Raw genomic sequence first — 17,414 nt, forward strand, 5'->3', positions numbered from 1 at the left:
CTTTCCTCTACTAGATCATTTCCATCAGTAGGAAATTATTCTGTAATGTTTCCTATCATTAAAAAAGACACCCCTTGGGGTGCCTGGCTGGATCAGTCAGTGAAATGTGTGACTCTTGATCTTGGGGTTGTAAGTTCTAGCCCCACATTGGGTGTAGAGATTACATAAAAATAAAGTCCAAAACAAACAAACAAACAAACAAAAACCTTTGCTTCACATTCCTTCCAGCCACTTCTCCATTTTTGTTCTTTACAGAAACTCTTTCCATGCCACTCGTCCTGTTCTGTCTTGAATGCCCCCTAATCAAGTTTTCATCCTCACCACTCACTGAAGCAATTTTTGTCACAGTCACTAGTGAATTCACATCATTAAATCCATTATTTACTCTTTATCTTTGTTTGATTGGCTTCTCTATCATCTTTTTCTCTTGGTTCTTTCTTAGTCTGCCTTCAGTTTCCATGACCACTATAAATACCTTTAGTGGTTCCTTCGCCTTGCCCTCTAAACTTGAAATCATTCTAGGGCTCCATCTTTGGACTTCTTCTGTTCCTTATCACCACTAAATCTCTAGGTAAACTCATTCAGCTTTATGGCTTTAAATGTTACGTGTAAGTTATTGCTTCCACAATTTTGTTATAATTTGGACTTTTTCCTAAATCTGTATATCCATCTTCTGAGTCAATACCTCTGTATTGATGAATAGATACATTAAATCTAGCATGTGACTCAAATTCCTTATATACTCCTCAGTTTCCTATTCTAGTAGTCACCCTGGAAGAATAAATGAAACTTCATCTTTCCATTTACCCAAGCCCAAACTCTTAAGTCAAGTCTTCTTGTCTCCCTGTGCCTTTGTGGATGGTGTATGATCCAGCACCATATGCCAAGGTACTTGGGAGGATTCTCACCCTCTCCATAGGGTCTACTGCCTGTTGACCTTGCAGTAGTCCATGAACCTTCTCCAGCCATTTTCAGTCATGGTCTGATAGCCCCTGGAGAACACTGACTTAGAAAACCACCCACAGAAAGTGGAGCCATTTTGTAGGTCCAAGAGTCAAGTGGAGAAGATCAAATATACTGGTGAAACCAAAAAAAATCTGAGACTGGATGCATTGGAGAGGTTTGAGGAAAGGTCTGACTTTCCCTGCATCATTCGTTCTCCAAGGTGACACAGGTCAGTGCCAAGAGAGCTCTTACCAGAACCCTGGTTTCTGCTGTGCAGAAAAGTGAGACCATGTGAGTGAGTACCCAGCTTCACAGCCATGCGGGGGTGTTAAACAAAGAGGAACATTTCTCTGTCCTTCATCCACAGTACAGAGCTCCACCAGTTTGGGGTAGTGAGCAGCTGGGAGAACAGCAACCAGGGCTGGAAACTGTATTACAAGTACACAGATCGTGAGAATATCACTGACTCCATCAGGAGTTCTGCCTACCAGCCACTGGGGTCAGTGTTTTCTCCAACTTCCCACAGCACCACGACTGCCCTTCATGCCACACCCACTTGCATCCCGACCCTGTGGCTGGCTCCCTGTGCATACTCTGGCTGGTGACAAGGGTGAGCTTTTGTAGGATGCTAATGAGCATGCACAGAAGGTTGGTCTAAATCTGCAAGTCTTGGAGAGACCACACACCTGAACATTTAGCCCCACTCTCGGGAAAGCAAAAGGGAGGCTGTCGATACCTACTATGGTTTTTGCAGGATGAAGGGAAGCCATATAAGGGTAAGAATTCTCCCACAGTAGGGAACAAGAATTGGGGAACAGTCATATTCATAGAAGCCTCAGATAGCCTCAGAATCCCTAACAAGGTTGACAGAAGGTATTTATCTTCTGAAGGCAGATAGTAAAGACTGGAGGAGCTGACTTTTACTGTGAATGCAAAGACAGTGTTGCCACGCTTCAAGGCACATGGACAGTCAAGGAATCACGACACCACCAAAGGATCATAATAATTTTCCAGTAACCAATCTCAAAGATAAGGATATCTGCAGCTTATCTGATAAATACTTCAAAATAGTTTTTCAAAGGAAACTCAATGAGCTGTAGGAAAATAAAGAGTATTCAATTAAATTAAGAAAGTAATAAATGAACAAAATGAAAATTTTTTAAAAAAGAAACAGAAATCATAAAAATACACAAATCTGAGAGCTGAAGAATACAATGAAAGAAATGGAAAATGTAATAAAGAGCATTAGCAGTAGAATGGATCAAGTTGAAGGGGGCAGAGAACTTATTTATGGAAATTATGGCTGCAAGCTTTTCAAATCTGGAAAGAGATTTGACCATCTAAATTCTGGAGGCTTATAGGCCACCAAAAAAACTCAACTCAAAAACATATTCCCCAAGAGACATTAAAAATAAATTAGTTCCCCCCCCCTTTTTTTTTTTAGCAAAATGAGTTTATTTGGGAATAGTAGAGGAGATGCAATTTGGGACAATTAAACTATGGCAAACCATAGCAAGTCTGAAGAGACAAAAGCAAGGTCAGCTGCTAATAGGTTTTAGGGAGAAATTGGGGAAGGTTGTTTTGAACAAAAGGTTTTTGGAGAAGAGCAGAGTTTAAGGTTTTAGCGGTTTCTCCTTGACTATAGGCATTAGTTAGCATATTGTTTCCTAGGGTAAGAAGAGAGCTTCCTTCTTTCTGATGGTTACGTAGGCTGCAAGGGGGGTGGTACATTTGTGACAGCTTTCTCTTCAGGTCTTCCTGACTCCATTTTAAATGAGGTTCCCTGTACTTATTTTCACATTTTTTGCCTACAAGGGAACGTCATAAGATTTTCTTCGGATTTCTCAGCCAAAACCTTACAGGCCAGGAGACATTGGGAAGATACATTTAAAGTGCTGAAAGAAAAAAATTGCTGAAGCCCCGGGGTGGCTCATTTCGTTAAGCATCCACCTTCATTCAGCTCAGGTCATAATCTTGCAGTTCATGTGTTTGAGCCCCACGTCTGTCAGGTTCTGTGCTCACAGTATGGAGCCTGGTTGGGATTCTTTCTGTCTCCCTCCCTCTCTCTGCCCCTCTCCTACTGTGATCTCTCTTTCAAATAAACAAACTTTAATAAAAAGAAAAAAATGCTAACCAATAATACACTGTCTGGCAAAGTAGTCTTTCAAAAATGAAGGAGAGATAAAGGCTTTGACAGACACACAAAATTTGAGAAAGTTCATTACCACTAGGCCTGCCTTAGAACACCTGCTGAAAGGAGATCAAGCTGAAATTAAAGGATGTTAATTGGTAACATGAAAATATATGAAAATATACTACATGCTGTGATATACTGCATTAATAGAATGAAAGATTAAAAAAATATCATCTAAATAGATGCAGAAAAAAATTTTGACACAATTGACAAAGTTCAACAAACTTTCATGAAAAAACTTAATAAATTCAGTATAAAAGGAATGCCCCAGAACATAATAGAAACCATATATGACAACTTTTCAGCCAGGGTCCTACTGGGTAGTGCAAAGCAGAAAGCTTTTTCTCAAAGATCAGGAGCAAGAAGAGGGTGCCCACTCTTACCACTCCTGTTTAACACAGTACTGGAAATCCTAGCCAACATAGTTAGGAAAGAAAAAGAAAGGCATCCAAATCAGAAAGGAATAAATAAAACTGTCTATTTTTAGGTGATGTGTTCTTATATATAGAAAGTCATGAAGACTCCACCAAAATACTGTTGTAATTAATAAACAAATTCAGTCAAGTTGCAGTATACAAAATCATTGTATAGAACTATATGGAAATCAGTTATATTTCTATACACTAACAACAAAATGTTTGAAAAAGAAATAAAACAGTCCTGTTTGTGATAGTATCAAAAACAAAAGGAACAAGCTTAACCAAGGAGGTGAAAGATCTATACTATGAAAACTATAGGATTTGATTAAAGAAATTGAAGAAAATACAAATAAATGGAAAGATATCCTGTGTTCATGGGTCAGAAGACTTAATATTGTTAAAATGTTCATCCTACCCAAAGCCATTTATAGAGTCATTGCAATCCCTATTAAAACTCTGACGACAGGGGCACCTCGCTGGCTCAGTTGGTTGAGCATCTGACTTCGGCTTAGGTCCTGATCTTGTGGTTTGTGAGTTTGAGCCCTGTGTCAGGCTCTGTACTGACAACTCAGAGCCTGAAGTCTTCTTTGGATTCTCTCTCTGCCTCTGTCTCTCTGCACCCCCCTCTCAAAAAAAATAAACATTAATTAAAAAAAATCCAATGACATTTTTCTCAGAAATAGAACAAGCTTTCCTATAATTGGTGTGGAACCTCAAAAGACCCCAAATGACCAAAGCCATCCTGAGAAAGAACGACAGAGGCACCATACTTCTCATTTCAAACTATATTACAAGGCTCTAGCAATAGAAACAGTATGACATTGGTGTAAAAATAGACACATAAAGAAGTGGAAGAGAATTGACCACCCAGAAATAAACCTTCATGTATACAGTCAGCTAATATTGGATGAAGGAGTCAGACTTACTCAACAGGAAAATGATAAGATCTCTTCAATAAGTGGTATTTGGAAAACTGGATAATCACACACAGAAGAGTGTGATTAGATTTGTAACTCACACCACAAACATTAAGACAAGATGTGTTAAAGACTTAAAATACCTGAAACCATGAAACCCTTAGAGGAAAACGCAGGGAGAAAGTTCTTTGACGTTTATCTTGGCAAGGATTTTTTGGATATGACACCAACACACAAGCGCCAAAAGAAAAATAAATGGAACTACATCAAACTGAAAAGCATCTGCACCTCAAAAGTAACAATCAGCAAAATTAAAAGATAGCCTACAGAATGGGAGGAAATATTTTCAAACCGTGTATCTGATAAGGGGTCATTAGCTAAAATATACAAGGAACTTGTACAACTCAGTAGCAAAACACAATCTGGTTTAAAAATGGGGAGAGAAACTGAATAGATGCTCTTTCCAAAGAAGACATACAAATGGCCAAAAGTTACATGAAAAAATGCTCAGCATCCCTAATCAGGGAAATGCAAATCAAAACCACAGTGAAACATGACCTCACATCTGTTAGAATGGCTGTCATCGAAAAAGGCAAGAGAGAGCCAGTGTTGATGAGCATGTGGAAAAACAGGAACCCTGCACTGTTGATGGGGATGTAAATTGGTGTGACTACTATGGAAAACAATATGGAGATTCCTCAAAAAAAATAAAACTAGAGCTATCTTATCCAGCAGTCCCACTTCTGCATATAGTTCCAACGGAAATGAAATCAGAATCTCAGAGAGGTATCTGCACCCCCACGTTCATTACAGTATTATTCACAAAACTCAAGATCTGGAACAACCTTAATGTTCAGCACTGGATGACTGTATAAAGAAGATATGGTGTACATATACATATATGTGTGTGTATACACGTACATACGTAATTACATATATACCTACAATGGAGTATTATTCAGGCATGAGAAAGGAAATCGTGCACTTTGCAAAAACTTGGATGAACTTTGAGGGCATTGTGCTCCGTGAAATGAGTCAGAGAAGACCAAATAGTGTATAATTTTCTATGAGGAATCTAAAAAAGATGAACTGTAGAATAGAGTAGTGGTGGTGGCTGTCAGGGCTGGGGGTGGGGCAAATGGAGAGATTTCAATCTAATGTTATAAACTTCTAGTTATACACTGAATAAGTTCTTGAGATCTAATGTATAGCCAGGTAACTATAGTTAACAATACTGCATCATATGCTTGTAAGTTGGTAAGAGAGTGGATCTTAAATGTTCTTACCATGAAAAGAAAAAAAATGGGAATCATGTGAGGTAATGGAAGTGTTAACTAATCCTATTGTGGTAATTGTTTCACAGTATGTATATTTATAAAATCATCACATTGCATACCTTAAACTTATAAAGGGTTATATGTCAATTATATGTAAATAGAGCCGGGGGTGGAGGGCAGGTAGTGAAGTGAGGAAGGGCAATGCTGAATGTTGCGTTCAGGAATTCTAGAACAGGAAATATGAAGAACTTTCTGTTCTGTACTTAGTTGTGGCAACGTCATCTTAAACTGTGGGGGTAGATTGCACACTTTCAGGCTAGAATGTTTGCATCACTAATATGACAAAGGTAAGGGAAAAATTGCCTATACCTTTTTATAGATCCTTCTAAAATATGAAACAAAAAAATTAATATCTCTGTCTGATCAGGCATAGAACTATGGAATGTTAAGCTTCGAAAAGACCTTGGAAATCATGTGGTCCAACTGTTAGATTAGTTATAGAGCAGAGATAAAGAAAAATGAGGTGTTGTCTTCAGGTTCACTTAACTTGCTACTGACTGAGTCCAGGCATCCTGATTCCAAAGCTGATGTTCTTTCCAGTACATTTGTGCTGTCACCTCAGAATGACTTCCTGCCTGGTTTTCCTTAAAAAAAAAAAAAAAAAAATCAGTCCTGATTCCTTTCTTCTGGTTTAGTTTAATAGCATGTGTGTGCGTGTTTTTGTTTGTTGTTTGTTTGTTTGTTTTTACTATAAGTCTTTGGCTAAGTTCCATTAGTCATTCTAATATTGTCACTTTGCCAACTGCCTGAAAAGATTACAGCAGACGATCTAAGTAGAAATTGAGCAACCTGTTTACTTACACTGATTATAGGCTCATTGATTATGTAAATAGTCTTTATACTTTAATTAGTATAACTCTTAGGCATACTGTTCTAGCTGTGTCACAGTGAAGCAATTATTTACATTTCAATGGATCACCAAGGAGAGTAAAGAACTGAAAGTTGTTTTAATATTATTATATTAGGATTAAGATGGTTGTAAAGAATAAAGAAAATTAATATGGTTCTGCACATATTTAGTATTTGGTAGATTACATGAAAGCGTTATTATACTAAAATTATCAATTATATGTTAAGACTGTTCAATTAAAATTACATTACTTGAAAGATAGAACTCTACTTAATTTCACAGAAAAGAATTGATGACATTGGGATAGAGTTCCTTTTTTTAAGTAAAAGAGACACAATATATAATCATTCTAGTACCAAATTAAAATTTTTTCCTCAGTGTGGTTCAACAGGGTACTTTGTAACAAGTGATTAGCATTCACAATTTTATTTTAGATATTTAAAGTTTTGCTGTTTTTCTGGTTAATAAGTAATACATTCTTCTCTAAAAAATTCGTACTTCAGGAATCTATGAAGATTTAAAATCACAAGTCTCCTATTACCACACATAATGTTTTGCAACCTGCTTTTTAATCTTGAAATTATATACTGAACAGCTTTCACTTCAGTACAGATGTATTGGTGCTAAATAGTATCCCATTGTGTGTGTGTGTGTGTGTGTGTGTGTGTGTGTTTGTGTATCTCACAATTTATTTAACTTACTCTCCGTGGAAGCACATTTGGATTTGTTTCTAATATGTTGCTACCTTCAAAGCTGAAATGAACAGTGTTCATGCCACTTTGTATTTCTGTGGTGTTGTGATTTTTCCTTTCTCATTCGTGATTTGGAGTCCTTTCTCTTTTTGATAAGTTTGCCTAGGGGGTTATCAATCTTATTACTTCTTTCATAGAACCAGATCCTAATTTCATTGATCTGTTCTATGGGATTTTTTTTTGTTTCTATACCATTTATTTCTGCTCTTATCTTTATTATTTCCCTTCTTCTCGCTTTAGGCTTCATTTGTTCTTTCCTTAGCTCCATTAAGTGTAAGGTTAGGTTGTGTATTTGAGATTTTTCTTACCTCTTGATGTACGCTAGTATTGCTAAAATACTTGCCTCTTATGACTGCTTTGGCCGCATCCCAAAGGTTTTGGATCATTGTGTTTTCATTTTCATTTATTTCTATGTATTTTTTTCCTGTCTTCTTTAATTTCTCAGTTAGCCCATTCATTCTTTAGCAGGATATTCTTTAATCTCCATGTATTTTTGGTCTTTCCAAATTTTTTCTTGTGGTTGACTTCAAGTTTCATTGCTTTTTTAACAAATTATTTATTTATTTATATTTTGAGAGTGAAGGAGAGCACAAGTGGGGAAGGGGCAAAGACAGAGAGGGAAGGAGAAAGTCCCAAGCAGGCTCCACACTGCCAGCATGGAGTCTGATGCAGGGCTTGAACCCACAAACCCATGAGATCATGACCTGAGCTGAAGTCAAGAGTTGGATGCTTAACTGACTGAGCCACCCACATACCCCAAGTTTCATAGCTTTGCGGTCAGAAAATATACATGGTATGGGCGCAGTGTTTTGGTCTTTGTTGAGGCCAGATTTGTGACCTAGTATGTGTTCTATTCTGGAGAGTGTCCCATGTGCACTTGAAAAGAATGTGTATTCTGCTGTTCTAGGATGAAATGTTCTGAATATATCTGTTAAATCTATCTTGTCCAGTGTGTCATTCAAAGCCCTAGTTTCCTTGTTGATTTTCTGCATAGATGATCTAAGTGTGTTGTTAAAGTCCCCTACTGTTATTGTATTATTATCAATGAGTTTCTTTATGTATGTTACTGTTTTGTATATTTGGGTACTTCCATGTTGGGGGCATAAATATTTACAATTATTCATACCCCTTTTTGTACACTGTGTTTTGTATGATTCATTCTTTAAAGTGGAAGAGTAAAAAAAATTAAAAAATAAAGTGGAAGAGTAGACTCAGATTTATGAACATTAGAAACCGTGCCAATAAATTTATGTATCCAACTGAGACATATTATGAAAAAGTCTTTTTCTCTATTCTTCATTCACAGAAAAGCATAGCCCCACACACAGCTAAATTATAGTCTGAGGCGGAATATGTTCATTTTATTACGTATGCCAAGTAAATGGCTATATCTTATTTTAACACTAATGTGAAATTAAGTATAACCAATCGCCATGAGTTATTTCCTCATTCATGTAAGCTTTTTTACTTGTTACTTCATCTTTTCTATCTAAACTTTCAGTTATTTACAGACTGTTGAGTAATAATATAATGACAATGTTTTGTGACTTTCCATATTCATGCTTTGCTTGTTGCTTTGTTTTATGGAAGGTCTATGCCAGAAAGGAAGCTTTAAAGGGAGGTTTGGATAAAACTGTAAGTCTTCAGAAAGATCTGTCAGAGATGCACGAATGGATGACGCAAGCTGAAGAAGAATACCTAGAGAGAGATTTTGAATATAAAACTCCAGACGAATTACAGACTGCAGTTGAAGAGATGAAGGTAAAATAAACCAAGTAAAATGAAACAAAGAAAAAAAAAGAAAGATGCAACATTGCTTAACCTTGTGATTCTGCACTGTCTGTTCTTTCCTTGGCTTAATAGTGGAGGTTTATTTTTAATGAATTCAGCTTCAAGTTCGGTACACATTATGGATTCTGAAGCATTTATTTCTTTTAATGCATTGTGGTCAAAATATAAATATTGGCTATCACTGTAAGGAACATTTTCCCCATGAAATTATATAGTATTAAGATATTGGAATCAGCTTGTCACATGAGCTGTTTCCAGTGATGAAAATTCAAATTGAAAATATATCAAGTCTTAATGCAGTGACAGTGGAAAATGTAGTTAACAACCTGTGTTAATTTTTAAAGGGGGTTCTAAGAATTTGGATACTAAGTACTTTAACAGATGGCTTTTAATGTGAATAAAAAGCACTGAGTTTACATGGACTTCTTCTGAAACAGTAGCATAAAAATTAATGTTGATTTGGGACCAGGGAAAGTAGTATGTGGCAGGGACTGGGAAGTGAGGCCTGAAGAAGAATCTATGCAGTGGCCTTGGAAAACTCAGAGATCTCTACTTTGTCATGTCTGCACCATGTCATTTTCATTTCTTTTTTTTTTTTTTTAATTTTAAAGTTTTACATACATATGATTTTTTTAATTTTAAATTTATCTATATAGATTCCAGTTAGTTAACATACAGTGTAGTATTTGTTACAGGAGTAGAACCCAGTGATTTGTCACTTTACATATAATACACAGTGCTCATCCCAACAAATGCCCTTCTTAATACCTGTCACCCATTAGCCCATCCCCCCACCAACACCCTGTCTAGCAATCCCCGGTTTGTTCTCTGTATTTTAGAGTCTTCCACCATGTCATTTTCTAATGTGAATGTATGTACTGAGAGTTGCAACTTGCATGTAAGTCAATTGCCTGACGCAGAGTGGGCCTCCAGTGATTTGTAACTATAATGATAATTGTTATCTTTCTGTACTAGCAGTAACACATCATTTAACCACATGAGCCTACATTAAATATTAATAAATATTTGGCTCATGGCCTCATGACACAAAAAAATCATTATGGAGACAGACACTTGTGTTTAAAATCTGGTTTTTTTTCCCTTGCCAACTGTTGGTAAACATGGTTGAGTTTCCTAAACCCAATGGGCTTGACCCCCTCATTTGTGGACTAGGTATCAAAGTGCCTGCTATTCAGTACTATTATAAAGACGAAATAGGAAAGTTCTCAAGCAATGTCAGGCAAAAAATAGATACCCATAACAAAGTAATTATTATTACCGTTATTATTGTCATCGATGCTGCATGGTAAGAAATTAATTACATATACTTTATTATATAATTTATATAATTCGGTGAATAGTTATTATAGGTAGAAAATACATCACAACTGATATGTTTAAATATCACTAGATTATGTAGTTTTTGTCACATGTACAAAGTAAAATTAAAACATATAAGGATGGGGCACCTGGGTGGCTCAGTCGGTTAAGCGGCCGACTTCAGCTCAGGTCATGATCTTGCGGTCCGTGAGTTTGAGCCCCGCGTCGGGCTCTGTGCTGACAGCTAAGAGCCTGGAGCCTGCTTCAGATTCTGTGTCTCCTTCTCTCTGACCCTCCCCCATTCATGCTCTGTCTCTCTTTCAAAAATAAATAAACGTTAAAAAAATTAAAAAAAAACATATAAGGATATAAGACTATAGTGGGTAAACGGTGATAGTTTTCAGGGTATTAAAAGCTACAAAATTGTTCTAATCTAATAATACTACATATCACTTATTCATATAAGCAAAAAAACATTAATCGCATACTTACTATGTGCCAAATACCATTTTAGACAATGAACATGGTGGTGACTAAGACATAAAAGTGACCTGACTTGGAACTTACGTTCTAGTGGAAGGAGAGCAGGCATTGAATGGAGAAATAAACTCTTTTGAGATCATGGTAATTTGCCTAAAACATGAAGCAAGATTGTGAAATAAAAAAATAATTAGGGTTTAGGTGGGACTTGCAGGCGGTGAAATGGTATTTTAGAAAGGTTTGACATGTAGGGAATTTGTGAGACATTATCTTTAGTCTGAGATATGAATCCTAAGAAAAAGCCTTAAAAAAACCTCATAGAGGCACATTCCAATCAGAGGTAAGAGTTCCTACAAAGACCTTAAGTCTCATTGGGAAGAGAAAGAAGCCTGCCAGCCTGAAGAGAGTAAAACAGGATAAATGACCTGAGATGATTTTGAGTGGTTTGGTAGATAACTGCTGATACAGGAATTTAGTAGGGTTTGGGGGAGTTTTCGTGAAAAGTGAAAGGGGAAACCCATTGTAAGCCTTCAAACAAGAGACTGTAATGATTTTAAATTTGACTGTGGGGAGGTCACTCTTAGGGAAATTATATCATTATAGATGGTGAGAGCTAGAAGATTCTTTGGAAGCAAAATAGTCCACACTTGGTCTCTGGTGATCCAAAAACTGAAACCTTCACGTAGGTTGAATAATGTAGTCATAGTCACAGGCTTTATCTGTGGGAGAACTAAGAGTAAAGAATATATTTAATTCCCACTCATGCCATCCCATCCCAAGCGATTCCAAGACATTGTTTTTTCTTTTGTTTTGTTTACTTTCCAAGTCATGTGCATCCCTGTTTGCTTTCCTCTCACATTTCAATCCCCTCCTGGCTGTTTCCACAGTCTCCTCTAATATTATGTAGCCACTGCCCCAGATCCCTAAGTAGATAATCAGCAGTGAGCTTGTGTGCAGCTGCTGTACTTCTCCCAGTTCCTTTCTTTGGCTCTGTCCCTCTTTTGGCCCTCTTCCTTCTCCCCTTGGACAGTTTGCCTATCTGGCTAACCAGATCCTTTTTTTTTTTTTCCAGTGCTACAGAGCAGACTGGCTGATATTTAAAACTTTTACACACAGTTCTCGATATGAGAAACCCAATTAGTCCACTTTGATTTACTTGTTGAAATAACTGATCTAGGTACCACATCGGGCCAGTATGGGGGTGATACTGGAAAGAGGAAACGCTTGGGCAGCCTATGACAACAACAGCCAAGGGAGTTGGCAAGAAGAAGATGCATTTTCTCGTTTGTTTGCTTTTTTTTTTTTTGCCTGCCAATCAAGGTAATCCCTTCAGGTCTGTTTCACTAGTTAGAGGGTAGTGATGGTACCTTGTCCGGTCTTCCTCCTGTACTCACATTGAGGGCACATTTATCTTCATTGTCAAAAGAGACTGGCAGACCTACTTAGACGTCTCTCCCTAATTTACTCAGGGAAAAAGTGGAGATGTCCTTCCGTGTATTTATGCTATTTCCTGTGCTTTAATGAAAATGATAGTGCTGTTTTCGTAACTTCTTTTCGCCCCTATAAATAAAACCTTTTAATTAACATAAAAGAACCTAGGGGAGTGTTTGATAAACAACACCTGACTTCAAAATTCTTTTGGAGTTCTACAATGTCTAAATGGTAAAACTTTATATTAAACCTTTAAAAAAATCTCTGATATTTCACTTTCAACGTTTTCTTCTTTATGTATTTTTTTAACTACACTTTCGGTAACCCCAGTCCTTGTGCTTCCCAGAATTACAAAGATGTATTTACTATTGTCGTATGTGTAACAGACTAGAACTGTGATTCTTACAACTGAGTGAGCATCACGTTCACCTAAAGGACTTGTTCAGACACAGACTTTTAGGCCCCACCTCATAAGTTCTGATTCAGTAAGTCTGGAGGAAAACCTGAGAATTTTTATTTTGAACACACTGTCAGGTGATGCCAGGGACCAAGTTCCAAAGTGGTTTCAAGGAACCATATTTTGAGAACCACCGATTTGAGATACTGGCAATGAAAGGTGTCTGAGCATATGACGGTTATGTTCATGGAAACAAAGGGAAGCAAAAACATAATTTCTGATGAGGATTTTACCTAAATTCTGCCAACCATTATTTAGTTTTCTACCTTTTCTTCCGGTGGAAAAATCTTACCACCTTTTCTCCTGTGAATGTTTCCCTGCTTCTAAGCTTGTTTAAAAAAGAATTTATGCAACCCTACAAAGGAAGAAGGAAATGTTTCTCATCCTGCGTTTTTTGTAGTTGTACGGGTTGTGTGTAACTTGAATGAAATGTAATTGCATTCGTTGGATACTGCACAGCATGCTTCTTCATTTCGTGGAGGATTTGAGATGGGCTTAACATAAACTAGAAGAAAGAAGGTGTAGATTCCAGGATGACTTTCCTAAACACTTTGAAACTCACTTTTCTCATGTTGAATATTCTGCAAGGTTTTGTTAAAGAACCACCAAAGTAGCACCTACAGCATGTCTGTCATGGCCCAGAGCAGCACATACGAAGTGATTAATGTGGTCAGAATTGTTTGTAATGCTAAAATTACTGTCGTCAAAATACGGCTTGTATAGACACAGAGCTCATGGTCAGTAATAGCAAAAACAGATTGGAGAATTTTCAGCTAAAATTTTCAATGAAATAAATTAAAATCAATGAAGGCAATCATTTAGTATTCAAAACAACTTGGATTTGTCATCATATTGTATACTTTTAAGGCATTATGGGAGTAAATCCAAAAGCATAGGGGGATTGTGTTGAAACATACAAAGGCATTTTATAGCTGAGCTTGTCCATTTTTTGCCCATATCCCTTTACTCTCACTCACTACCCTGCATGTAGGTCCAACTTCCCCCTGCCAGAACCTGTTCTTCTTTATGTAAGGGCTTTTTGTGCTTCCTGAATCCCACCTTTCCCACCTATGTGTCAGGCCTCACTAGTATGAAATTAGCATTCCCCCAACAGCCTTCAACCAGTGAAAGGACTTCTGTAATAAACCCAACTTGTCCAATTATATGGACCTAACTTGGTTGTAGGAGTCAGAGAATATTAGAACCTGTGGTAGGATTGGGGCTGGTGTTAAATGATTTGAGGGAGAAATGATTTGAGGGAGAGTTGAAGAGCTTTGCTTTGGATTGCATGTTGTCACTGCCTGGGAATAACTCTGTGATTGGTAGCTTAATAAATCTGTCCTGGAATGAAGGAATACTAGAGTAAATTTGGCAGTAGAATTGATAAAGAAGCAGCACAGAGTCATATTAATGGGGACCGGGAAGTGTTTGGGTTTGTGTGGTTTGGACAGTGTTTATATTTTGTACGTATTCTAACATGGCTATGGAATATAGTGGTATTGTTGTCATGATCCACAATGGTAACAAAGTAGCCTTGTGTGATGTCGATATTCTGTGAAACAATTTATCTTCGACCTGAGAAGAGCAAAAAGGTATGGCTGAGTACCAGGTAGCCTCCTTCCTAGCAGAGGCTGCTATTCTCCTCTTTCTGTCGTACATGTTCAGTGACTGAATAGAACTTTCTTTTGTCAAAATACGGTCCTGGATGTAGCATTAAGAAGACTTTTTATATCAATTATCTTTCGATTTAAACAATGATAATTGCACTGATTTCAATATTACTCATCCATCTGAGTAATTTATAAATGATTTCAATTCTAGAGTATGGGATATTTTTGAACGTAGTTAGTACTGAAATACTTGTTTCTTGTTTTATATGTGTGTGTGTCTCTCTCTCTCTGTGTGTGTAGACATGTGTATACACACATACACACACATTTATATTTGAAAGAAAGAGAGCACACCGCAAATACATACCCACGTGTAGACTGCTTTGCACACCATTCTGATTAAAGTGCTGTTATGTTCTGATGATATTTTTTTTTCTTTCTGACTCCAAATTCTAGCTAAACCTAAATTAACGGAAGTTATTATAGTCACCATTGGATTTATTTTGATTCATCTTCTAACAGGGATCTAACCGGAATCTTGTGGAGAAGAAAGTATATGATAGACAGGAATGCATTTTGGAAGTAAAGCCATTGCCTCACTCACTATTAAGAAAGAGCATTCTTTATTTTTCAGAGAGCTAAGGAAGAGGCCCAGCAAAAAGAAGCAAAAGTGAAACTCCTTACCGAGTCCGTCAATAGTGTCATAGCTGAGGCTCCCCCTGCAGCACGAGAGGCCTTACAGAAGGAACTCGACACTCTAACCACCAACTACCAGTGGCTCTGCACCAGGCTCAATGGAAAATGCAAGACCTTGGAAGTCAGTTGCTTTTCTTGATCTTTATTCATTATGTGTCAGTTTATGGTCACGTATGATGCTCCGCGATTAAGAACGTGAACACTGGTGTAAGACTGCTTAGGCTTGAGCATTTCTATTTCAGGTAGTTAGCCAATTGCTCAGTAAATGTGAGCAGTTCTAATTCTAATTCTTCTTACTACTACCATTATTATTAGGTCACAAAAATCTTACAGGTTTTCTCAAGATTTATAGAAGCCGGTCTTTACTTTTTCATATATTTGAATGTGCATAAGATCGTAAGTATTTTAGAAAGGCGTTTCATGGAGAAGTGTACTTTATTATAATTGTTTTTAATAACCGCTATGCCCTATAGAGTTCTTCACAGGACATGTTGCCTGGCTCTTTGGGAAGGACATTTTACATTATATTTATTATCCTAAGTGCTGCTTTATCTTCTTCACATGCTCCTACCCCTTAGATTATGCTTATCTGGAAATAGTTGATAAATAATTCATGTGTCTCAAATGATTACTGTGTTACTGCATCAAAAATAAATTATGATCCTCCTTGTGAAAATACTGTTTACTAACAGTAAGGGTTGTGCCCAGGGGCCGAAAACTTTACCTAGCACTAAAAGCTGATGCTGCCAGATACTGCTCGCTAGCTGGCCTTTAAGTCCTCCTCCCCCACATGAAGTGAGTCATTTCCGTGAATATAGTTGATAAAGAATTTATATATATTCCAACCAAGTGGAGAGGAAATAAAAAGGGACTGGGTGGCTTTATAATTTCAAATAAAAGAGGTCATAAGTGTGATCACAGATGAGAAATAGAGGGATAGTCCAATAGTCTTGGAAATTTTATTAACATAAAAATAAAAGACACCTTTAGAAAACATATCCCAAAATAGATTTCTGAGGGATTAGCATATCTTTTAAATGGACCACATGGCCAACAGGAAGCAAAGAATGATAATGACGTAAAGAAATTAAGAACAGAAGAAAGTATTTAAATGTTTCATTTAAATATTGTCAGAAAGCAATTTCCTAGATAATCAAAGTGCCTCCCTCATGGAGCATATAGTGAATTAGTTCTGACTTCCCTGAAACTCCATGTCATACGTTTCCTTCCCTTCCCATTCTTTCTTGTATTTTCTGTAGCGCTCAGACAACAGATTTTGCTTTCTCTCTCTGTCTATTTGTTTGAGTATGGTTGAACACAGTGTGACAGTAGTTTCAAGTGTAAGCGTAGTGATTCAACAACGCCATACATTGTGCTATGCTCGCTACAAGTGCAGCTACCATCTGTCACCATATGCTATTATCTAAAGGTTTCCCCTTAATATTCTCTGTATTTCCATTTCTGTCTATTGGATTCTGTGTATTTTTCTGAAATCCGTCTTCCATTTCTCAAATGATCTCTTCAACTGACTACTGTATATTTCATCCTTTGATATATAAATATACTCATCTCTATATACACATCATCCTCTATATGTGTGTGTGTATAATTTTCTATTTTTTCAAAACCTTATTTTCCATTTCCTGAGATTTCACTTACTTATTTTGAAGTTTATCTCTTCTTTTATACACTCTTCTGGTTATGCGTAATTAATTCTATTCCTTTTGTGAAACAATTTAAACCTATGCAGTTCTTTTGGTTGAGAAGTCTCTGTGAGTCATGAGCATGAAAGAGTTTTGGTTTCCCAATAACTGTCACCAACCATGTCAAACATCAATTTCTGCCCAGTAGTTGGCTTCCTTATCACTATTGCAGTCTGACACCATGACTTTTCATTCACTTTTAATTATTAAAATTTAGTCTTATTTAAATTTTGATCTCATAGTTTATTAACATCTTCCATTAGTTTAGGTTAATCTCTGGCTTCAGCAAATTATACAGAGGTGGGAGAGAGAAAAACAATGATCGTAGAGTCCCTCCCTTCCAATAAGTTTGTGGGTAGTGATCATATTGTGTTGCTTTAAGGGAGGTTAATGAGGAGAACATATACTCTTCATATCAATGTCCTTTTCTTTGCTGGTCACAACTGCTGTACCCTCTCATTAACACCCACAGACACCTGTTACGATGAATACGTTATTACCAGATTTAGTAG

General features: G+C 37.0%; 1 protein-coding gene across 10 annotated transcripts in view; it reads left to right on the forward strand.

Annotated features, from left to right (window-relative positions):
- DMD (dystrophin) overlaps window positions 1–17,414 on the forward strand; it is a 2,113,538-nt gene that overhangs the window by 824,017 nt on the left and 1,272,107 nt on the right. For all 10 annotated transcript variants that reach the window (XM_081792827.1, XM_081792829.1, XM_081792824.1 and 7 more), the window contains 2 exons: window positions 9,005–9,175; window positions 15,138–15,320. In XM_081792827.1, the coding sequence (XP_081648953.1) occupies window positions 9,005–9,175; window positions 15,138–15,320 (354 nt within the window). The remainder of the gene's footprint in view (window positions 1–9,004; window positions 9,176–15,137; window positions 15,321–17,414) is intronic.

Source organism: Panthera onca, chromosome X, assembly GCF_046562875.1.
Source record: "Panthera onca isolate mPanOnc1 chromosome X, mPanOnc1 haplotype 2, whole genome shotgun sequence".
Taxonomy (NCBI): Eukaryota; Metazoa; Chordata; class Mammalia; order Carnivora; family Felidae; genus Panthera; species Panthera onca.